The 17,722-nt window shown below is 45.6% G+C and overlaps 1 protein-coding gene across 12 annotated transcripts in view; it reads left to right on the top strand.

The window, feature by feature from the left end:
- SIL1 (SIL1 nucleotide exchange factor) overlaps positions 1 to 17,722 on the top strand; it is a 218,465-nt gene that overhangs the window by 50,198 nt on the left and 150,545 nt on the right. For 5 of the 12 annotated variants that reach the window (XM_059174704.1, XM_059174700.1, XM_059174699.1 and 2 more), the window contains 2 exons: positions 5,363 to 5,455; positions 12,273 to 12,408. In XM_059174704.1, coding sequence (XP_059030687.1) covers positions 5,381 to 5,455; positions 12,273 to 12,408 — 211 coding nt within the window. In that variant the 5' untranslated portion in view covers positions 5,363 to 5,380. Of the gene's footprint in view, positions 1 to 1,779; positions 1,901 to 5,362; positions 5,456 to 12,272; positions 12,409 to 17,722 lie in introns of all 12 variants that reach the window. The other 7 variants (XM_059174707.1, XM_059174697.1, XM_059174698.1 and 4 more) reach the window with 3 other exon arrangements.

Genomic DNA, 17,722 nt, shown 5'->3' with positions numbered 1-17,722 from the left:
TTTATCCAGTGCCTAGTCCTTTCCCCCAGTTCTGTCTGAATGGAATAAAGGACATGAGGCACCAAGAGAGGCAAGGGCTGGTGAGTCCAAAGGCCTCCTCCCACCCGTGCCCCAAGCATCTGCTTCCGTAAGCTGTACAGTACAGTCAGCTGAAAATACAGATTGCTGAGAGCATCCAACCTCTATTAAAGTAGAGTTGCAGCCTACAGATGGCCAGTTTTGATAGGGAAAAAAATGGGCATTTCAAGTCCTAATTATCTTTTTTATCCCAAAGCCCAAGGATACCTAAGGAAAGAGTTATTGGTAGAACATTGAAATGTGTTTCCTTTCCCAGATCGAGTGGTGGTGGTTTAAATCAGAAGATCGTAAATGTAAAGATGTTCCTCTGTGCTCCAGTGAGAGCCAAGGATGATGGGAAGATTTGTTTTACAGTATGTGCAGGGATAGGTGATCAGGGAAATACAGGGTTAGTGGGTTTTGGGAAGGTTTGGAAAGGGCACTAACTGCAGGCCCGGTGTGCCTACTATACCTCAAAGGGGCGCCATGACTTTGGCTTTACTTACATCAGTGTACTGAGGTGTTCTCTTGCTGCTGCTGTTGCTGCCTAAGTCCCTGGTCATGTTGTGAGCTGTCCTGGTAAAACATAGCTGTGTGCCACTTCCTCTTTCCTTCTTTCCACCCACCCCCCACCCCTCTGCACTCTGAGCATAAAGCCCAGAGAAAACTGTGCCTCCATGTTCTCTACCTGCTGCTACTTGAATAAGGCCCAAGCCCAGGTTGACATGGCTACAGGCCAGGCCTCAGCAGGATGCAGGACACCATACCCCATGCCTCTGTGTTGCACTTGCTCTTAGGGTATCCCTGCAAAGCCTGGGAAGCTGTCTCATTCCTTTCTCCTAGCCTCACTTCTCCTAGCTCTGTCTCCTGGCACCTCCTCCCTGCAACATGTTCTCTCTCTCCCTGTGTTTCATGGAGAAATATATGGAGGCAATAAATAGGTCAGGTGTGCAGTCCTTGTGGAATTATTGGCGGGGGGAGATGAAAGATCTATTTGCAAATCAATTGCTCATCCTTAGTATTGGCATAAAATGCATCTGAGGGCGTTAGTATGTGTGCAGGAGACGGAGGCGGCTGGGAGCCCTGTGGGAGCTGCCCTTTCTCTTGCTGCCCCCCCACGCCCCCTCCCCCGACTCCAGGAGATAGGGAAGCTGCAGTGTGTGTATCAGCTGCCCCCAACCTCTTTTGCCTCAGTCTCTTCTGTATTTCTTCCTGCTGCTCATTTGTCTTCTTTGCCCTTGACTAATTCATTCTCATTTATCTCTTCCTCTTCATCTTTTCCCCCAACATCAATTCCAGTATTTATCCCTGGCTGTGAGAAGGGAGTGTTTAACTGTGTGTGTGTCCATTCATGTACAGATGAACACTACTCTTCATGCAGGGAGGGAGATCTGTGGCTTTGGGGATAGTCTTTGTTTTCTCTTATGGCATATTTCCCAGTAATGCACCCCATTCCCGTTTTTTATTCTCCTTTTCCCCACAGGCAAGCCTGTGGATTAAGAAAGGTATGGGGCATAGCGGAATCTCTAGGGAACATTGTGTGTTCCCAGGACCCTTCTCCCTGGGCCTTTCCAGCCTTTTCAGTCCTGATGTGGAAGCCTCTGCTGCTTGTTCATCCTCACCCAGGCTGCCCCCCACCCCGAGATCTCCCCCAACCCAGACACGGTCAGGTACCTGTCCAGAACCTAATGCTGTGTTGTGAACTCACTCCCTGTCTTTCAGTGTGATTGGTGCCCCAGGGAACCAGGTTGCTGGGGAAAGCTCATGTGGCACTCCGCCGTTCCATTTTGTCGACGAAAAAAGAGGGGAGAAGCTGGCAGAAAGCACAGGCTTTTGCTGCTGGGTGAGTGTAGCAGCTATTTTTAGTGCCCAAGCCTTTGCTTTTCCATTTGGCTATGCTTTTTTAGCACAGTGCCAGTCCAGCAGGGCTGTTTTCCTTTACGGCTCCAGATGTCCTTAAGGAAAGTTTCCGTCGGTGGCTGAGAAGGTGTGGGCTGAGCAAGGGGTAATAACTGCTGAGAATGGGTTCAGACAGGGCTTTGGGTCCCACTGCAATCCTGTTATAGGACCAATTTCCTGAGGTGGAATGTAGAGTATGGCAGGAATAGCAAGGAGAGAAGGAGAAAAACATACTCTTCAGAGATGTTCCCCTATAATGAACACAGTTAAGCCTCTGTTGAGTAAACAGCCTAATAAGGTGTATTAGGGCTGAGTGACCAACATGCAAATCTTTTGTAAGGGTCTGGACTAATGCTGACATGTTCTGACTTTTTCTAAGGCTTCTTAAAAAATCTTAGCTTGTTTTATTTTTTTCTTTTTGCCCTTCTTTCCTAGATCATGTGCCAATTTTTTTTTTTAAAGTACATGGGTTTCTCTTCATTTTTTTCCATGTTTTATTTAAATTCCAGTTAGAGAATGTACAGTAATATTAGCTTTGGGTATATAGTATATATAGTGATTCAGCAATTTGGATTAAGTTCTCTTGACTGCCACTCTAGTATACTGACCAAAATTGTTTCACTGAGAAACCCATTAAGCAGTAACTCCCCTGGTAACCCGTAATCTACTTTCTGTCTCTCTGAATTTGCGTGTTGAAGAGAATTCATTTAAGTAGATTCATAACAATATCTTTTCTTTTGTGTCTAACTTACTTCACTTGGCATATAATTTTTTTCAAGTTTGATTCATGTTGAGGCATGTATCAGAATTTCATTCTTCTTATGACCGAATAATATTCCATAAGTGTGTATATACAATATTTTAAAAACTCCATCTGTTGATGGATATTGGGGTTGTTTCCACCTTTGGGCTATTGTGAATAATACTGCTATGAACATTCGCTTAGAAGTATCCGAGTCACTGTTTTCAGATCTGTTGGGTGGAATAAATACCTTGGGGTGGAATTATTGGATCATAAGGTAATTCTGTGTTTAACTTTTTGAGGGACCACCAAACTTTGTCCCACAGCATTTTACATTCCCACCAGCAGTGTATAAGGGTTCCAGTTTATCTGCATCCTTGTTAATATAGGTTATTTTCCCTTTTTAGAAAAAAATACAGGGCACCTGGGTGGCTCAATGGGTTGGGCCTCTGCCTTCGGCTCAGGTCATGATCTCAGGGTCCTGGGATCGAGCCCCATATCAGGCTCTCTGCTCAGTGGAGAGCTTGCTTCCCCCTCTCTCTCTCTGCCTGCCTCTCTGCCTGCTTGTGATCTCTCTCTGTGTCAAATAAATAAAATCTTAAAAAAAAAAAATACAGCCACCATAGTGGATGTGAATTAGTAAATATATGGTTTTGGTTTGCATTTCCTTAATGATTAATAATGTTGAAAATATTTTCATGTCTCTATTGGCATTTGTATATCTTCTTTAGAGAAATGTCTTTTTAAATCTTTTGGCTATTTTTAATTTCGGTTGCTTGGTTGTTTTTGTTGTTGTTGAATTGTAGGAATTGTTGATATATTCTGGTTAGTAAACCCTATCAGATGATTTGCAAGTATTTTCTCCCCTTTTCTTGGCTGTCTTTTTACTCTCTTGATAATGTTTATACATTTTATATCATTTATTTATTTGTATTTTTAAAAAATTTTTAATTTGTTATTATTTTTTTTTTAAAGACTTTATTTATTTATTTGACAGACAGAGATCACAAGTAGGCAGAGAGGCCGGTAGAAAGAGAGAGAGGAGGAAGCAGGCTCTCCGCGGAGCAGACAGCCCGATGCGGGGCTCGATCCCAGGACCCTGGGATCATGACCTGAGCCGAAGGCAGAGGCTTTAACCCACTGAGCCACCCAGGCGCCCCAATTTGTTATTAACATATAATGTATTATTAGCCCCAGGGGTACAGGTCTGCGAATCACCCAGTTTACACACTTCATAGCACTCACCATAGCACATACCTTCCCCAATGTCCATTACTCAACCCCGTCTCCCTACATCCTCCCCAGCCCTCAGTTTGTTTTATGAGATTAAGAGTCTCTTATGGTTTGTCTCCCTCCCAATCCCATCTTGTTTCATTTTTTCCTTCCCTACCCCTCAAGCCCCCCCCCCCCACTCTGCCTCTCAACTTCCTCATATCAGGGAGTCTTGATAATGTCTTTTGAGGCATAAAAGTTTTTAAATATTGCTGGTGTTCAATTTACTATTTTTTAAATCACCTTTGGTTTGGGTGTCCTTTTCAAGAAATTACTGCCAAATCTAAGGTTATGAAGATTTTCTATATGTTTTCTTCTAAAAGTTAAGCTCTTAAATTTAGTCTTTGATCCATTGTGAGTTAAGTTTTGTATGCGGTGTAAGGGAAGAATCCATCCCATCTTTTGTCTGTGGCTATTTACTTGTCTCAGAACTGTTTGTTGAAGAGACTCTTTTTTCCCCATGGAGTGGTATTGGCACCCTTATTGAAAATAAGTTGACCATACATGATTATTTCTGGGTCCTCAGTTCTATTCCATTGGTCTTTATGTTCTGTCCTTATTGGCTGTACCATACTGTTGTGATAACTGTAGCTTTGTAGTAAGTTTTGAAATCAGGAAATATGTGTCTTCCAAATTTGTTCTTTTTTTTCCCAAGACCTTTTTGGTTGTTCTGGGTCCCTTGAGAGTCCACCACTTTGGTATTTTGATAGAGATTGCATTGAATCTGCATATTGCTTTGGGTAGTATTTTTATCTTAACAATATTAAGTCTCTAATCATGAATATGAGATACCCTTTTATCCTTTTGTTTTAATTTTCATAGCTACTAGAGTGTGGGCTTCAGGCCTTCCCTTGGCCTCCCCAAATTGTTTGGCCATTTGAAAAGCGATGTGTAAGGCTTTGTGGCTTGGGAATATTGAATTGCTGGTTGATGGGATACTGATGGCATCTTTCTTCAGGTATAACAGTGAGCATGGTTTAGAAGTGAATGATTATGAAGGCTTAGGAGAATTTGGGCCCAGGTGTGTTCACACACAAATAAATCGGTTAGTTTCTTTCTCTCACTGTCATAGCCACTACTACCCTCTACAACCTGACAATAAGTTGATAATGAGGAAGGAAGGAACCATACCTTTGTATCTCCTGTAAGAGTCCTGCTTGGCTCTATGCTTCCAACTAAGGCATGTCTGCCCATGAGTGGCTGAACTCGTTATGGGAGATGGAGGCTTCCTTTAGATCTTATCCTGTGGTAGAAGACCTTTGATAACTCTATGCAGAAAATGTATGTTATCCTTTGAACAAGTGACATCTTGGGAATCACATTACTGGGGGACCAGGCACCAGCTTCCTGTTGACCTTCTGTTTTTTTTTTTTTTTTTTTATTATTCCCCAGGGCCTGCCCCCTTCCAGGATGGCTCTTCTGGGAATGCTGCTTGGGCTGCTGATGGCTTCCTGTTTCACCTTCTGCCTCAGTCATCAGAACCCGGTAAATATCTTAGCATAAACAGAAGAATCCTATAAGGTCCAGGAAAACCTCCATGCCACAAAGGCTTCTGTGGGAGTAGAGTGAGCTTATTTTTCTTGTAAGAATGTGGGCAGCATTGGGTCAAGGAGTATGTGTACTTCTCCCCTCAATCCCTGACCTTACTCCTCTGGCCTCTATTAAAGCTCATAGCATAGTTTCCTTTGGAGAAAATATGATGATGATGGTGATACAATAATAATATCGATAATGATGATGAGTTTATCATGCATCAAGCAGTTTATTAAGTTCTTTATGTGTATTCTCACTTAACCCCCTTAACAACCCTATGAAGTAGACAACTATGAAGTAGATCCTTCATTTTGAGAAGGATCCCAAGGCTCAGAGACATTAAATAACTTGGCTAGGATCATTCAACCAGTTTGTGGCAGAATTGGGAAGGTCAGGATTTTCCCCAAGAGAGCTGGTTGCTTGTGTGGTGAGCACCAAGTAAGACTCTGCTTCTTCTTCTACTCCTGTCTTCCTTGTACTTTCTCTGTCTGTCTCTGTTTCTCTTTCTCTATCCTTCTGTACTTTTCTCCCTGTTCTTTCTAGGCCTCGCTTCATTAACCTAGACCTGACTGCTCAGGGTTTCTGTCACTGCTACAGGCAGGAGTAGAGTGACTGAGAAGCCTCTGAACTTGGCCTGGCTGCAGCATGCCAGGGCTTCTGGCCCTGTTTCGCTGGCTGGCCCTAGGAACAGGCTGCCCTTGACAGCTCCCAGTGCCCCCTCTTTCCTCTCCCCTGAGAAGCCTTGTCTGTCAGCTTTCTGACAGTTTTGCCCTCCCCTGGCCACCTTCCCCAACCCCAGGGGCTCCTACTAAATGTTGGGTAAGTGCTGCAGGCTTTGGAGCAGGAGGGCCTTGAAGTGCAAATGACAATTGTGATGAATTTAATAACAATCCAGCTCAGCTGAGTTTCACCTCTGGCTCATGGCAAGCTTCCACCTTCTCTCTAAAGTCATTTGTTTTCTCTCTGCCTTTCTCCCTACTTCGTGGAGCAGAAGAGATAGTGCAGTTAGGAGTCACGAATTCTTTTGAGCTTTTAATGTTACCTAAGATCTTACTGCTGCCTTTTTTTTTTTTTTTTTTTTTTTGCCTTTTCCTCAAGGATAATGAGGATGAGATCCCTTTGGCCCCTGAGGGTGGCACTGGTCACAGCATGAGTTAGGGGCTGTCCTTGTCATAGCCTTGGCCAGAAAAGCACACAAGTGTCTCAAGGGATCCAGGCTGTGTCCCACTTCCCCCCAACCCCCCATCCCAACCTGCCACTCATGAGGATCCAGTGGTCCCCCTCGTGAGCTTTAGCAGATGCACAATTAACAAAAACGTGCTGATGGATTTGCTTAAGGACTGTGTTAGTAAGTCCCTTTTGGATAATAGTCCAACCAAATAGATGAGCTTTCAGAGCCATAATTATTCTGGCCCATTTATATTAGCTCTATTGAGTCTAGTCTCAGAAAAATGTTAATACTGACTTTCATCAACAGAAGCTACTTTTATCCTTATGTCTGTTCCTAAGCTGTATCCATTTGTCATAATCTTTCATCATGTGCTAAGCACAAGTAGGAGTTGAAGCATCTTTTCTCTCATATCATAAAAATTGCTGCCCTGTTGGCATTTAAAATCCAAATTCTGCAGCCAGCCATCACAACAGTGAAAATGGGTGGTGGAGGAGGAGGGGGTGGTTATGATGCTTTCTTCAGAGCCCGGAGTCCAGGCAAGAGCTCCTGGTGCCTGGAATTGTTCTCCCCAAGGGCATTTGTGCAGGGTAATGGCCACCCAGGAAGGGTTGTTTGTGTGTATCAGGGTATGGTGTGGAACCAACCACTTCTCTTGGCTTCTATCATCCTACCTCTCTGGGATGCCACAGCTTAGGAGCAGTGTGGATGCTGAAGTAGTGTGGTTGTGTGGTATCCTGGACTTCAAGAAGGTAGTGAGTGATGTGGAAGGTAGTGGAACCAGTGGAAGGAGCAGAGACCCTTGGGAAGTTCCGTTTTACCACCTATGTTGGCAGTTGGGCCATTTCTGAGCTTTGTTTCCTCATCCAGAAAATAGGCTTGATACCTCTGTTAAGATTTCAGTGTAGATGATATGTGATTACATATACAGAGCACCTAGCATTGGGATTGGCAGAGTATGGTCAATAAATGTCAGCTATTATTTTTAGTAAGCATGTGGCTGCTTTTTTGACTTAATGTAGAGCTCTGGCAGATAGGGGTCTTGTCCAAGAATGTTGCCCTGGCAGTCTGTCTCTGTCACAGCGTCTGTCAACTTACCATTAGAGATTCATTCATTCTCCTGGATCATGAAGGCTTTGGTCTTTAAGAATCTCTTATTCAGATATAAGTGCAAGGAAGTGAGACATGGTAAGCTGTTGTCAGCTAACACCTTAGCTGGAATGTCTTGCCAGTCAGTTGAGAAGAAATTGGTATTTGGAGTGATGGTAGCGGGGAAAAGAGAGTGCTGAGGTTTCAGCGTGGAACAGAGACCCAAGAAGCCAACTGGGAGGGCACCAGACATGGGGTTTACTTGAGAGTTAACCAAGGGCTGGCTGACTTCTGTCACCTCTTGGTCTTTTTCTCCTGTTGAGGACACTTCCTGAGCACAGAGAAGCTAGTCTTGCTTGTCCTTTCTTGGGGACTGTGGTTTTTCACTTGGTCCATGGAAGTCTTCGCTTTCCCTTGGGAGGCCGGGGATGTGCTGGTAGATATGCAACGGTGATTTCACTGCCCTTCTCGCCAATTCCCTCAGCATTTAGGGCACAGCCTTTAGGACACATGACTAAGAACAGAAACACTGAAGGGAGTCAAAATTCCTGCATGGGCTTTGGAGCAAGGCAGGCCTAACTTAAATCTCTGCTCTGCTTTTTTCAGCAGTGTGATTTTTGCACAGGCCCCATACCTGTCCTCATCTGTAAAATGGGAATGAAAGTGTGTGCTTCACAGATGAAACTTGGATGAGTTGTGCGGCATGGAAGGCACTTTATAGCCTGGAGCTACGGATGGTAGCTGCTGTTACCATGGCAGCCTCATCCCTGTGATCTGCTTTTTCTCAAAACCTTTTCTGGAATGCCCTTTTTTTTTTTTTTTTTTAAAGATTTTATTTATTTATTTGACAGAGAGAAATCACAAGTAGATGGAGAGGCAGGTAGAGAGAGAGAGAGAGGGAAGCAGGCCCCCTGCTGAGCAGAGAGCCCGATGCGGGACTCGATCCCAGGACCCTGAGATCATGACCTGAGCCGAAGGCAGCGGCTTAACCCACTGAGCCACCCAGGCGCCCCGTGGAATGCCCTTTTTGAACTGACTGACGTCCTCAGTGTTTTTCAGATGTGATTTGGGCAAACAGTCCAAAGTCACTCAGAGTTAGATTTGGTGAATAGGGTGAGCTGATCAGAGGAGCTCCAATTTGTATCACCCGCACTAAAGATGGATTTGTACTGTAAAATAATGGCAGGGTTTTTGTGTGTGTGTGTGTGTGTGTGTGTGTGTATGTGTGTGTGTGTGTGTGTCTTAAAATCTGGTTCAGAGGTGACACTAAGAGGAAGCTCAAAAGACATTTGGAGCAGTGGTGGGATTTTTAGCTCCTTTAGGGCTTGGGGCATGTGGCTTAGTGGTTCATCAGTCTCCTTCCTGAATTTACTTTATTAACCTTAAAAGGAATCTAGAAAAAGAAGCTTTCTCAGCCTCTAGTCAAGAGAATGAACACGGACCAGCCTAGAGTTTGATGCCATGTTTCGTCATCACCATTCCTGTTGCCTCTTTCTGCTTCTCCCGGAGATGAGAGTTTGGTTGCTTGTTTACAGCCACACCTGCCAGGAGTTACCTGGCTAATAGACTAAAGCAAGAACTGCAGTTTATAGCTTAGAGATGTTTAGTTTGGTCCTCTTAGTGTTCTAAAATAAGAAGAGTTGAGATAAAAATCTGTTTTTCTGTTTTTCTCTTTTTCATGGCAGTGGTGGACCAGCTGAGTAGCAGCTGTGTTCTTAGTCAAGGCAGGAGGACTCCAGTTTTCACAGCACAAGCACTCCCCATTGTTGGACACCCGGCCCTCCTTGGCCCCTTAAGGCATTTGACCCTCACACTTTGGGAGTACATTTTATTAACATTCCCCTAGGCCCATGGTCTAGTGTATGGTGCTTTTGGCAGAGGCTGACCAGCATGGATGGGCCCTGGATTATAGGCTTCGGGTACTTTGTGGAGAAGGTAGTCTTTGTTCTAGAACGTGGGGCTACTCCCTGGGTTCTAGCAGGTGTGGCTACTTTGGACTTGCCTCACTCCAAGGCATCCAGAACATGTACCTGCCTGTGGGAGAGGGTTGTTCCTTTATTCCTTTGTTCTTGGATGATGGTAAGTTAAGAACTGTGCTGGGCATGGGGGTACCGTGGTGAAAGAGACAGACACAAAGCCTGCTCTTAGGAAATCTGGCTTTTGGCCAGTGTCTCCTGCCATTCTGTCTTTATTTTAGTCTCACAAGCATGGCTGCTCTTTTGCTCCTAGTTTTCTTTTGAGCTCAGATCTGTGCAACTCCATGTTGAAGGGATACGAGAGGTTTGATGGGCCAGGCAACTCAGGTGTCCACAATCCAAACTTGACCTGAGTCATGTCATTGTGTAGTCACAGCACAGACTCATCCAACCTGTAGTCTATGGTTGTCTTTACAAGTGGTAAGACTAATGGCTACCCCGTACCCAGAGCTAGTGGTTTACAAGTTGGTGCCTTGTCTCATGTATGAGCTAGACGTCGCTATTACTTTTGCTTTAGAAATGTGAAAACAGGTTTAGAAAATTGAGTACATTTCTGGGAATCACAAGAAACTAGGATTCGAACTTCTGTGTATATGATATGGAGCTTGAGTTCTTAACCACTGTGCTGTAGTCTTTGCCTCTCTTTACATGTGACATGATTTGAGGGCTTCTTCTTGTCCAAGATCTCTTCCTAATAGGTCCTGAACAAGATCTGAAGTCCTGCCATCTGAATTCCATGGCTATTTTTCTTGTTAAAATGTAAAAGTCTTTGGAGGGGCTTTCCATTATCATTACCATTAACTAAACACCTTGCCCTTTGACAGTTACTGAAAGGTCAGACTCTGGGTAGGTGCTGGGTAGGTGGGGATACCTATCTGAAGCTGGGATGCTGCTTAGAAGAAATGCATTGCTACCTCCCATTCAAGGTTAGGCTTGTTGGGAAACCAAAATGAGATGTGTGTAAAGGTCCTAGCTCAGGTTTGGGATCATAGGAATTCACAAAATATGCTCACTATTATTACAGGAAGGCTCTGGAGGTGCGAAGTGTGAAATAACCTCGCAGTGTGCTAGTGGGGGTTTCTCCTTGCTATCCAGAGCTCTGGAACCCTTGGGTTCCAGTTTCCTGAGGCCCTACTGCTTTTATGCAAGAAAGGTTTAAAAATGGGACAGGAAGAATGCACGGCCTGGAAGAAGCAAAATGAATAATACTTGGTATTTATCTTGCATCTCTGTTTCCTGAGCTCAAAGTGCTCCACAGACATCATCTCATTAATCCTCCATGCTCTCCATGGGGTGGAAGGAAACAGGTTTTACGAATTAGTTTTCAGCCTGGCTTCTTCCTCCTTCACCTCAGCTGGACTCCCAGCTTCCCACTTGCAGTCCTTTCACCCTGGGTTGTTATGTCCCAAAGGGTCATTTATGCCCTGTAGGCACCCCGGAGAATTGCCAGGCCCTGCTGGGCCCTGTTGGTATCAGTTGGGCCTCAGCTGGCAGGTTTTTTCTGTCTGGGGTGGCCATTTGAGCTCTTATTCTCCCATTCATGTGTGCATTTCTTCTTTTATTTTTTACTTATTTATTTATTTTTAAAGATTTTATTTATTTATTTGACAGATCACAAGTAGGCAGAGAGGCAGGCAGAGAGAGGAGGAAGCAGGCTTCCCACTGAGCAGAGAGCCTGTTGCGGGGCTCGATCCCAGGACCCTGAGATCATGACCTGAGCTGAAGGCAGAGGCTTTAACCCACTGAGCCACCCAGGCGCCCCAACATTTCTTCTTTTAAATACATCTTTTTTTTTTTTTTTTTTTTAAGATTTTATTTATTTATTTGACAGAGAGAGATCACAAGTAGGCAGAGAGGCAGGCAGAGAGAGAGGAGGAAGCAGGCTCCCCGCTGAGCAGAGAGCCCGATGCGGGACTCGATCCCAGGACCCTGAGATCACGACCTGAGCCGAAGGCAGCGGCTTAACCCACTGAGCCACCCAGGCGCCCCTTAAATACATCTTTTTTATTTGTAAGAGCAATTAGGTGAGAGTTTCAAATGTCACACAGTATAGTAACAGGGCAAATAAAAAGCAAAAAGCTCTTACTGTCGTCTTCTGCTGACCCCTCTCCCTAGGTTGTTCCCTTAACCCCCTTGAGATAGTAATGAACTGGGGCACCTGGGTGACTCATTTGATTAAGCATCTGCTTTTGGCTCAGGTCATGACCCCAGGGTCCTGGGATCAAGCCCCATTTCTCCTTCTCCTCCCTGCTTGTGCACATTCTCTGTCAAATAAGTAAATAAAATAAAATTTGAAAAGTGATAGTAATGAACTTTGTGGAGTTTTTCCCTACTCATATACACATAACACCTGCTGTGTTGATGTAACTCTATCACCTCACTCATTCTTGTTATGAGGCTAACCTTGTGAAGGGTCCAGACAAGGCTGGGGAGGAGAGGAGGACGGAGGAGAAAGGTATACCACCCAGGCCATGTTCTTTGTTTACCTGGTACTTTGCTATGGTGGGTCATGCCCTGTGTTTTCCTTTCTCTGAAGGAGTTTGCGCTCACCAGCCCAGAGAAGAGCAGGACCAAAGAAGCAGACAGAAAGGAAACCACAGCAGAAGAGGAGCTGGACTCCGAGGTCCTTGAGGTGTTTTACCCGACCCATGAGTGGCAGGCCCTTCGGCCAGGTACCAAGCCCAGCCCTCTTCCTGTGAAACACACTCTGAATTCTAAGTGCATATGTCCTTCATCCCCACAGGGCTGTTTGGAAGAGCAGTCACTCTGTGGCCCACTGGAGGGGAACAGTGTGGTCCTTCCAAGTGGCGACTGCTGCTGTGGGGCTTAGGGACCTCCGTTTTCCAACAGAGCAGAGATTGTGGCATGTTATTGCCATGAAAGGAAGGCAGGTGGTGGGTGGCCGAGCATTCTGAGCAAGTGATTGAAAACTTTCTTTCCTTGTGCTTCTGAAACACAGGAGAGGCAGTGACATGTGCCTCACTCTGCAAATGCTATTTTAGGTTCTGCTGCTCGGCTCAGTGCAGCTGAAATATTGTTCACGGGAGAGTACTAAGCACCGGTGCAGGGCAGGAGTGTTCTGTTGCTAAAAGAACCTGTGCCAAGGAACAGGGGCTGATCCTGGCCTGGTTTCTAAATGGGGCATCCTCAGAAAGAACAACTTTCTAGCCCTTTTATGAACCTGGGCCCATAGCTTAGAAAGTAATGAGCATTTGTGGAGAGTTCACCATATTCAGGTACTGTGTTAGGTGCTGAGTGTGCATAATTTCATTCAAACTTCACAACTGTAGGAACTGTTATTGCCTGGGTTTTCCTGTGAAAACACTGAGGCTCATTGACCTTTGTCATTCAGCTGATGTGTCCTAGGTCACTGACTACGGAGCCTCGAACCACTTTCCTTCGCACTGTCCTTCTCGTTCCAACCTTACTGACTATAGCCCCACTATGGGGACACTTGGTTCTGTTCTCCAGAGTGGGCTCTTAGCACTGTGTGCTGTGGCAAGGTGGATGGCCAGCCCTGGCAGCTGCCACTGTGGTTTGGTCTGCTCTGAACCAGTATTCATCGCTGTGTCCTCACTGTCCCCATTGCTTTTGTGCCGGCAGGGGCAGCATACACTGTGCCAGCCAACTTTCTGGTAGCGATAGTGCCCCTGCTGGGCTTGCATACAGGTCGCTGATGCCACTGAAGAGTGATGAAGCACCAAGGAAGTGAAGTGGGAGCCAGGGGGAGGAAAACCCCTATCACTGGGGACATGTCCTGCCCTCCCTGTTGTGAGGATTCTTGACATCAAGATATCACTCAGTACATTCAGTTCTGATTTTAATTGGTAAATTCTCCATTTGTGCTATCCTTTGAACTTGATTGTGGAATTGGATGCTAGTAAGGGTGCATGAGTGTATAGGCTTCCTGTCCTCTCTGGTCTTTGATGGGGAAGGACACTTATGGTGAGGTGGAGAGACTTCTATGCCCCTAAAGTGCCCACCCCCCTAGAGATTTTGATGAGGGAGCAGAAAGTGTTAGCACAGCTTTTTCTGCCTGAAAGTCAGGGATGTGGCACAAGGAGGATGATGGAATATCTTTTGGGGACTTTTCAGAAAATGGCTAGTTTTTGTTGACGGGTATTTTCCCCAGTTCAGTAACTTTTGTCCCCTCAGGTGTCTCAAGGAAGAACCTCAGCTCTGTTGTCCTCAGGCCTCCAGGGAGGGCACCCTGGGATACATGGTCTGGGCTCATAGGAAGGTAGCTTTCCAGGCTGCATGCTGTGGTCTATAACACCACGGGACCTATCTATGACTTCATGGGCCTTCCCACCAGGCCAGGTGGGAATTAGGCCCCAGCCTTTCAGCCCTGGAGCAGCTGCAGGTCACCCTCCTGAAATCGACCCGCCTCTGTTATTACTGTCAGCATCCTCACTGTGAGCCGCTTGTTCCTGGAAGTGATTTTCCTGTCTCTCTCTGTCTTCTGGTTTATTTTGGGATCTGTCTCACCTTACGGAGGCTCAGCAAGCATTTGAGTGTGGATTCAGCATCAGCTGTTCACAAGCAAGCAGAGGAAAGCTGTTTGCTGGCGGGTCCTATGGGTTCTGGGCAGGAAATTCAGATATTTGTCTTGGGGTGGAAGACCCCTGAGACCTAGGACTTTGCGCCTGTGTAATTGTTACTACAGAAAGCCGGTCATCGCTTCTCGGCCTTTTGAGATGAAGTGTACGGAAAGCCAGTCATAGCCAAATATGGTGAAGTCTCTGCTCCTTGGGCATTTGTGAGATTCTGCTTTGTGCCAGGCACTATATGGTAGCCAGAGATACAGGTAATATGTCACATTTACTGAGTATCGATGGTGCCAGTGCTATAACTACCCTCACTTTTATAGACAAAACTGAGTCTTAGAAGTGACTTAGTCAAATGACCAGTTTTAAACTGTAGAGTCACAGTTTAAAACAAGCTTTGTCTGGCCCCAAGCCTGAACTCCTCACCACTGGGCCATGCTCTCTTTTTGAGTAGCAAATGAGACATGATTCCTACCTTCTAGTAGCATATAGTCTCAGGATACAGTGACAGAAAAAGGCACTAGAGTTTTGGATGTTCTGGTGGAAGTGTCCTGTGCTCATTGAGAGCACAAAGGAGGGTATGGGAAGGCTAGGGCCTTCTTTTCTGAGGCTCCAAATTTGTTGAGATCTCAGTGGAATGGTGAGTCAAATTTTATGCTGCTGAGCCTTCAACCCCATGAAAGTTCTCTTTTTGAGCTGTGTGTTCTTGGTCAGGTTGATGAGAATCTTTGAACCTTAGTTTCCTCATCTGAAAATATCTGCTTCCCAGAGATGATGTGAGACTAAAACAAGATTAACATATGTAGAATGTTTCACACAGGACTTGGCATATAGGAAATAGTAAGTGGCTATAGTTGTCATTAAAAAATATATATATACCTCTGTTGCCTCCCTTTTCTTGGGACCTGAAGGAGAAGTGGAGGTTGACAAGGCAGCCTGAGCAAAGAGCCTTGTCCTGCCCGTCATCCAGTGCTGCTTGTTGGCCCCATGTGGGCTTGGGGAACCTCAAACCTGGGGCACCCTATTGACCTGAATTGACCTCTGAGGCTGTTAGAACCTCAGAAATATTGGCATCAGCACAAAGAGCCCACTTAATGGGAGCACACAGAAAGCCTATGCAGGAACACATTCGTGTGAGGGGGTTAAAAAAAAAAGGGAAAAGAAAAAAAATCCAAATCATCAACAACTGATGAGAGCAATCCAAGAATTATAGAACACCAGCCATCTGGTCAGATCATTTCAGATCTGCACGAGCAATAGGAGGGAATTGAATTTTAAAAACCTCATTTATAGTAGACCAACTACTCTGTTTCAAGTATTTAAGAGAGGAGTCTGATTTCCTGCAGGCCCTGGACATCTGTCTGAGGGAGCACTTGACTCTGATCCAGGTGACTTTGTGGACTTGTCTGGGAGGCCTTTGACCCCTTGCAGCTTGGAAGGGGGCTGTGTGATTCTTTAGTCCTCAGATACCACCTGCGTGTCCAGCAGTTCAATTCTAAGACCGCATTCCTGGAGGTAGTGTCAGATCCCTAAGTTAAAGGTCTCAGTGACCCCGCATCTACTTAAGATGCTAGTTCCAAGTCCCAGATCACCCTGTATTTATGACCAGCTATAAATTGGAAATTCCCACACCCCCTCTTCAGTTTCAATAATTTCCTAGAACAACTCCTAGCTCAGGGAACTTAGGAACATACTTGGGTTTGTTGGCTTATTGTAAAAGGTCCAACTCAGGAACAGCCAAATGGAAGAGAAGCAGAGGGCAAGGTATGGTATACAGGGAGAGGTGCAGAGCCTCCCAGCCCTTTCTGGGCACACCACCCTCCTAGAACTTCTACATGTTCACCAGATTGGAAGCTCTCAAATGGCTTGTTCAGGGGTTTTTATGGAGGTTGAATTTGATATACATGATTGAGTTTAATCACTGATGTCCAATCACTTAATCAGTCTCTAGCCCTCTCTCCTCTTCTTGGAGGTCAGCAGATGGAGCTAAAAGTTCCAACTGTTTGATCATGACTTACTCTTTCTGATGACCTGTCCCCATCCTGAAGTTATCTAAAGCTGCCTTCTCTCCTTCCTCTACCCCTCAAGAATCATCTCATCAGCATAAACTCTGGAATAACTCTGGAATTTACTGTCACTTGGTAAATTTCAAAGGTTTTAGGAGCTCTATGCCAGGAACCAAGGATAAAGACCAGATTTTTTGGGATGAATTGAGTTGGGACTCAGGAGCAAAGCTCCCTGTGCCTTCTGCCACCTCCCCAGCTGTGTGGCTGGGAGGCAGGTGATCCTCCCTTCTTCCCCTGGTGTGGAGAGATTCTCCTTATGGGTGATCTTGTTCCCAGGATGGTCCACAAGTGTATGACCTGCTTCTGTCCCACCCTTCCTATACAGGCCTGTGCGTGCGCACACACGTCTAAGCCCATGAGCTGTGGGTGACTATGGGAGTATTGGTTAAAGGCAGTTTATAAGTTAACTCCTGTGTCTTATCAGAGTGGTGCAGTGGGACTTGTCTGCCAGCAAAAGGTAATGCCCTGAGGGAGGTCTGTAGCAGTAGGTCTCTGCTCGTCTTTTCCTGGCTCAAGTGCAGCACTGGAAAGGTGTAACAAGGATGAGATAGAGGAAACAGGGTGGTTTTTGTGTGGCTTTCGGATAGTCTGTCTCCTCTCTTGAACCCAATTTGCTATCTCCAGCAACTTTAAAGGATAAGATGTTCAGCAGAGCTTCTCTCTGGTGCTCCTTCTTTCTGCACAATGCCTTCCCCCCACCCTCTCCATTTCAAAGCCTTTTGAGTCTTCTGGGGATTCCCTGAGAGCTTTATTTGTTCTTTCCTACCTATACTTCTGACCCATCTCCATCACTACAACCACCTATGAAGCCTTTGTTAAGCATTCTGTGCTCTGAGCATCTCTTTTGTACCTTGGTAATAAGAATTTATCAGGAGAACTGCTTGGGGCATAGCAGGATGCCAGGTCTTTTGAGGCCTATAAGAGCATTTTCTGAGGCTCCAAATTACCTTGTCCTTGGGGAGAAAAGGAAGGTGGGTTGGAATACGTGAAGGTCCCAGAAGGTTCCATGAATACAGTTTAGATCTCTCCATTTCAGTGAGCCCTCATTTTCCATTTGTGGTGTTCTCCCAGAATGGCTGACCACTGCTCCTCAGCAGCCAAATCCCACACCTCCTGGGGGAACAGGTGGAGGCCAGAACAGAAAAGCCTGTGAACTCCATAGCAGTGACTGCCAAGGCTGAGGCCACTTTGAGACTAGCTGGTTGAGCTCTGCACTGGCACAGAGCATTGTTGCCCGGGGTTTGGCCTTCATTACCTGGATGGGGTAGGCCAGGGTCCAGTTTGCAATCTGTGGACTTGGGTGGTAATAGAGAGCAGCTGTTGACCATCCGCTTTCTAACAAGCATTTGTATGCTTAATGCTTACCCTAGGCT

This window comes from Mustela lutreola, chromosome 5 (assembly GCF_030435805.1).
Source record: "Mustela lutreola isolate mMusLut2 chromosome 5, mMusLut2.pri, whole genome shotgun sequence".
NCBI lineage: Eukaryota > Metazoa > Chordata > Mammalia > Carnivora > Mustelidae > Mustela > Mustela lutreola.
The sequence above is the reverse complement of the archived record's forward strand: the minus strand, read 5'-3'. Positions and strand labels throughout refer to the sequence as shown.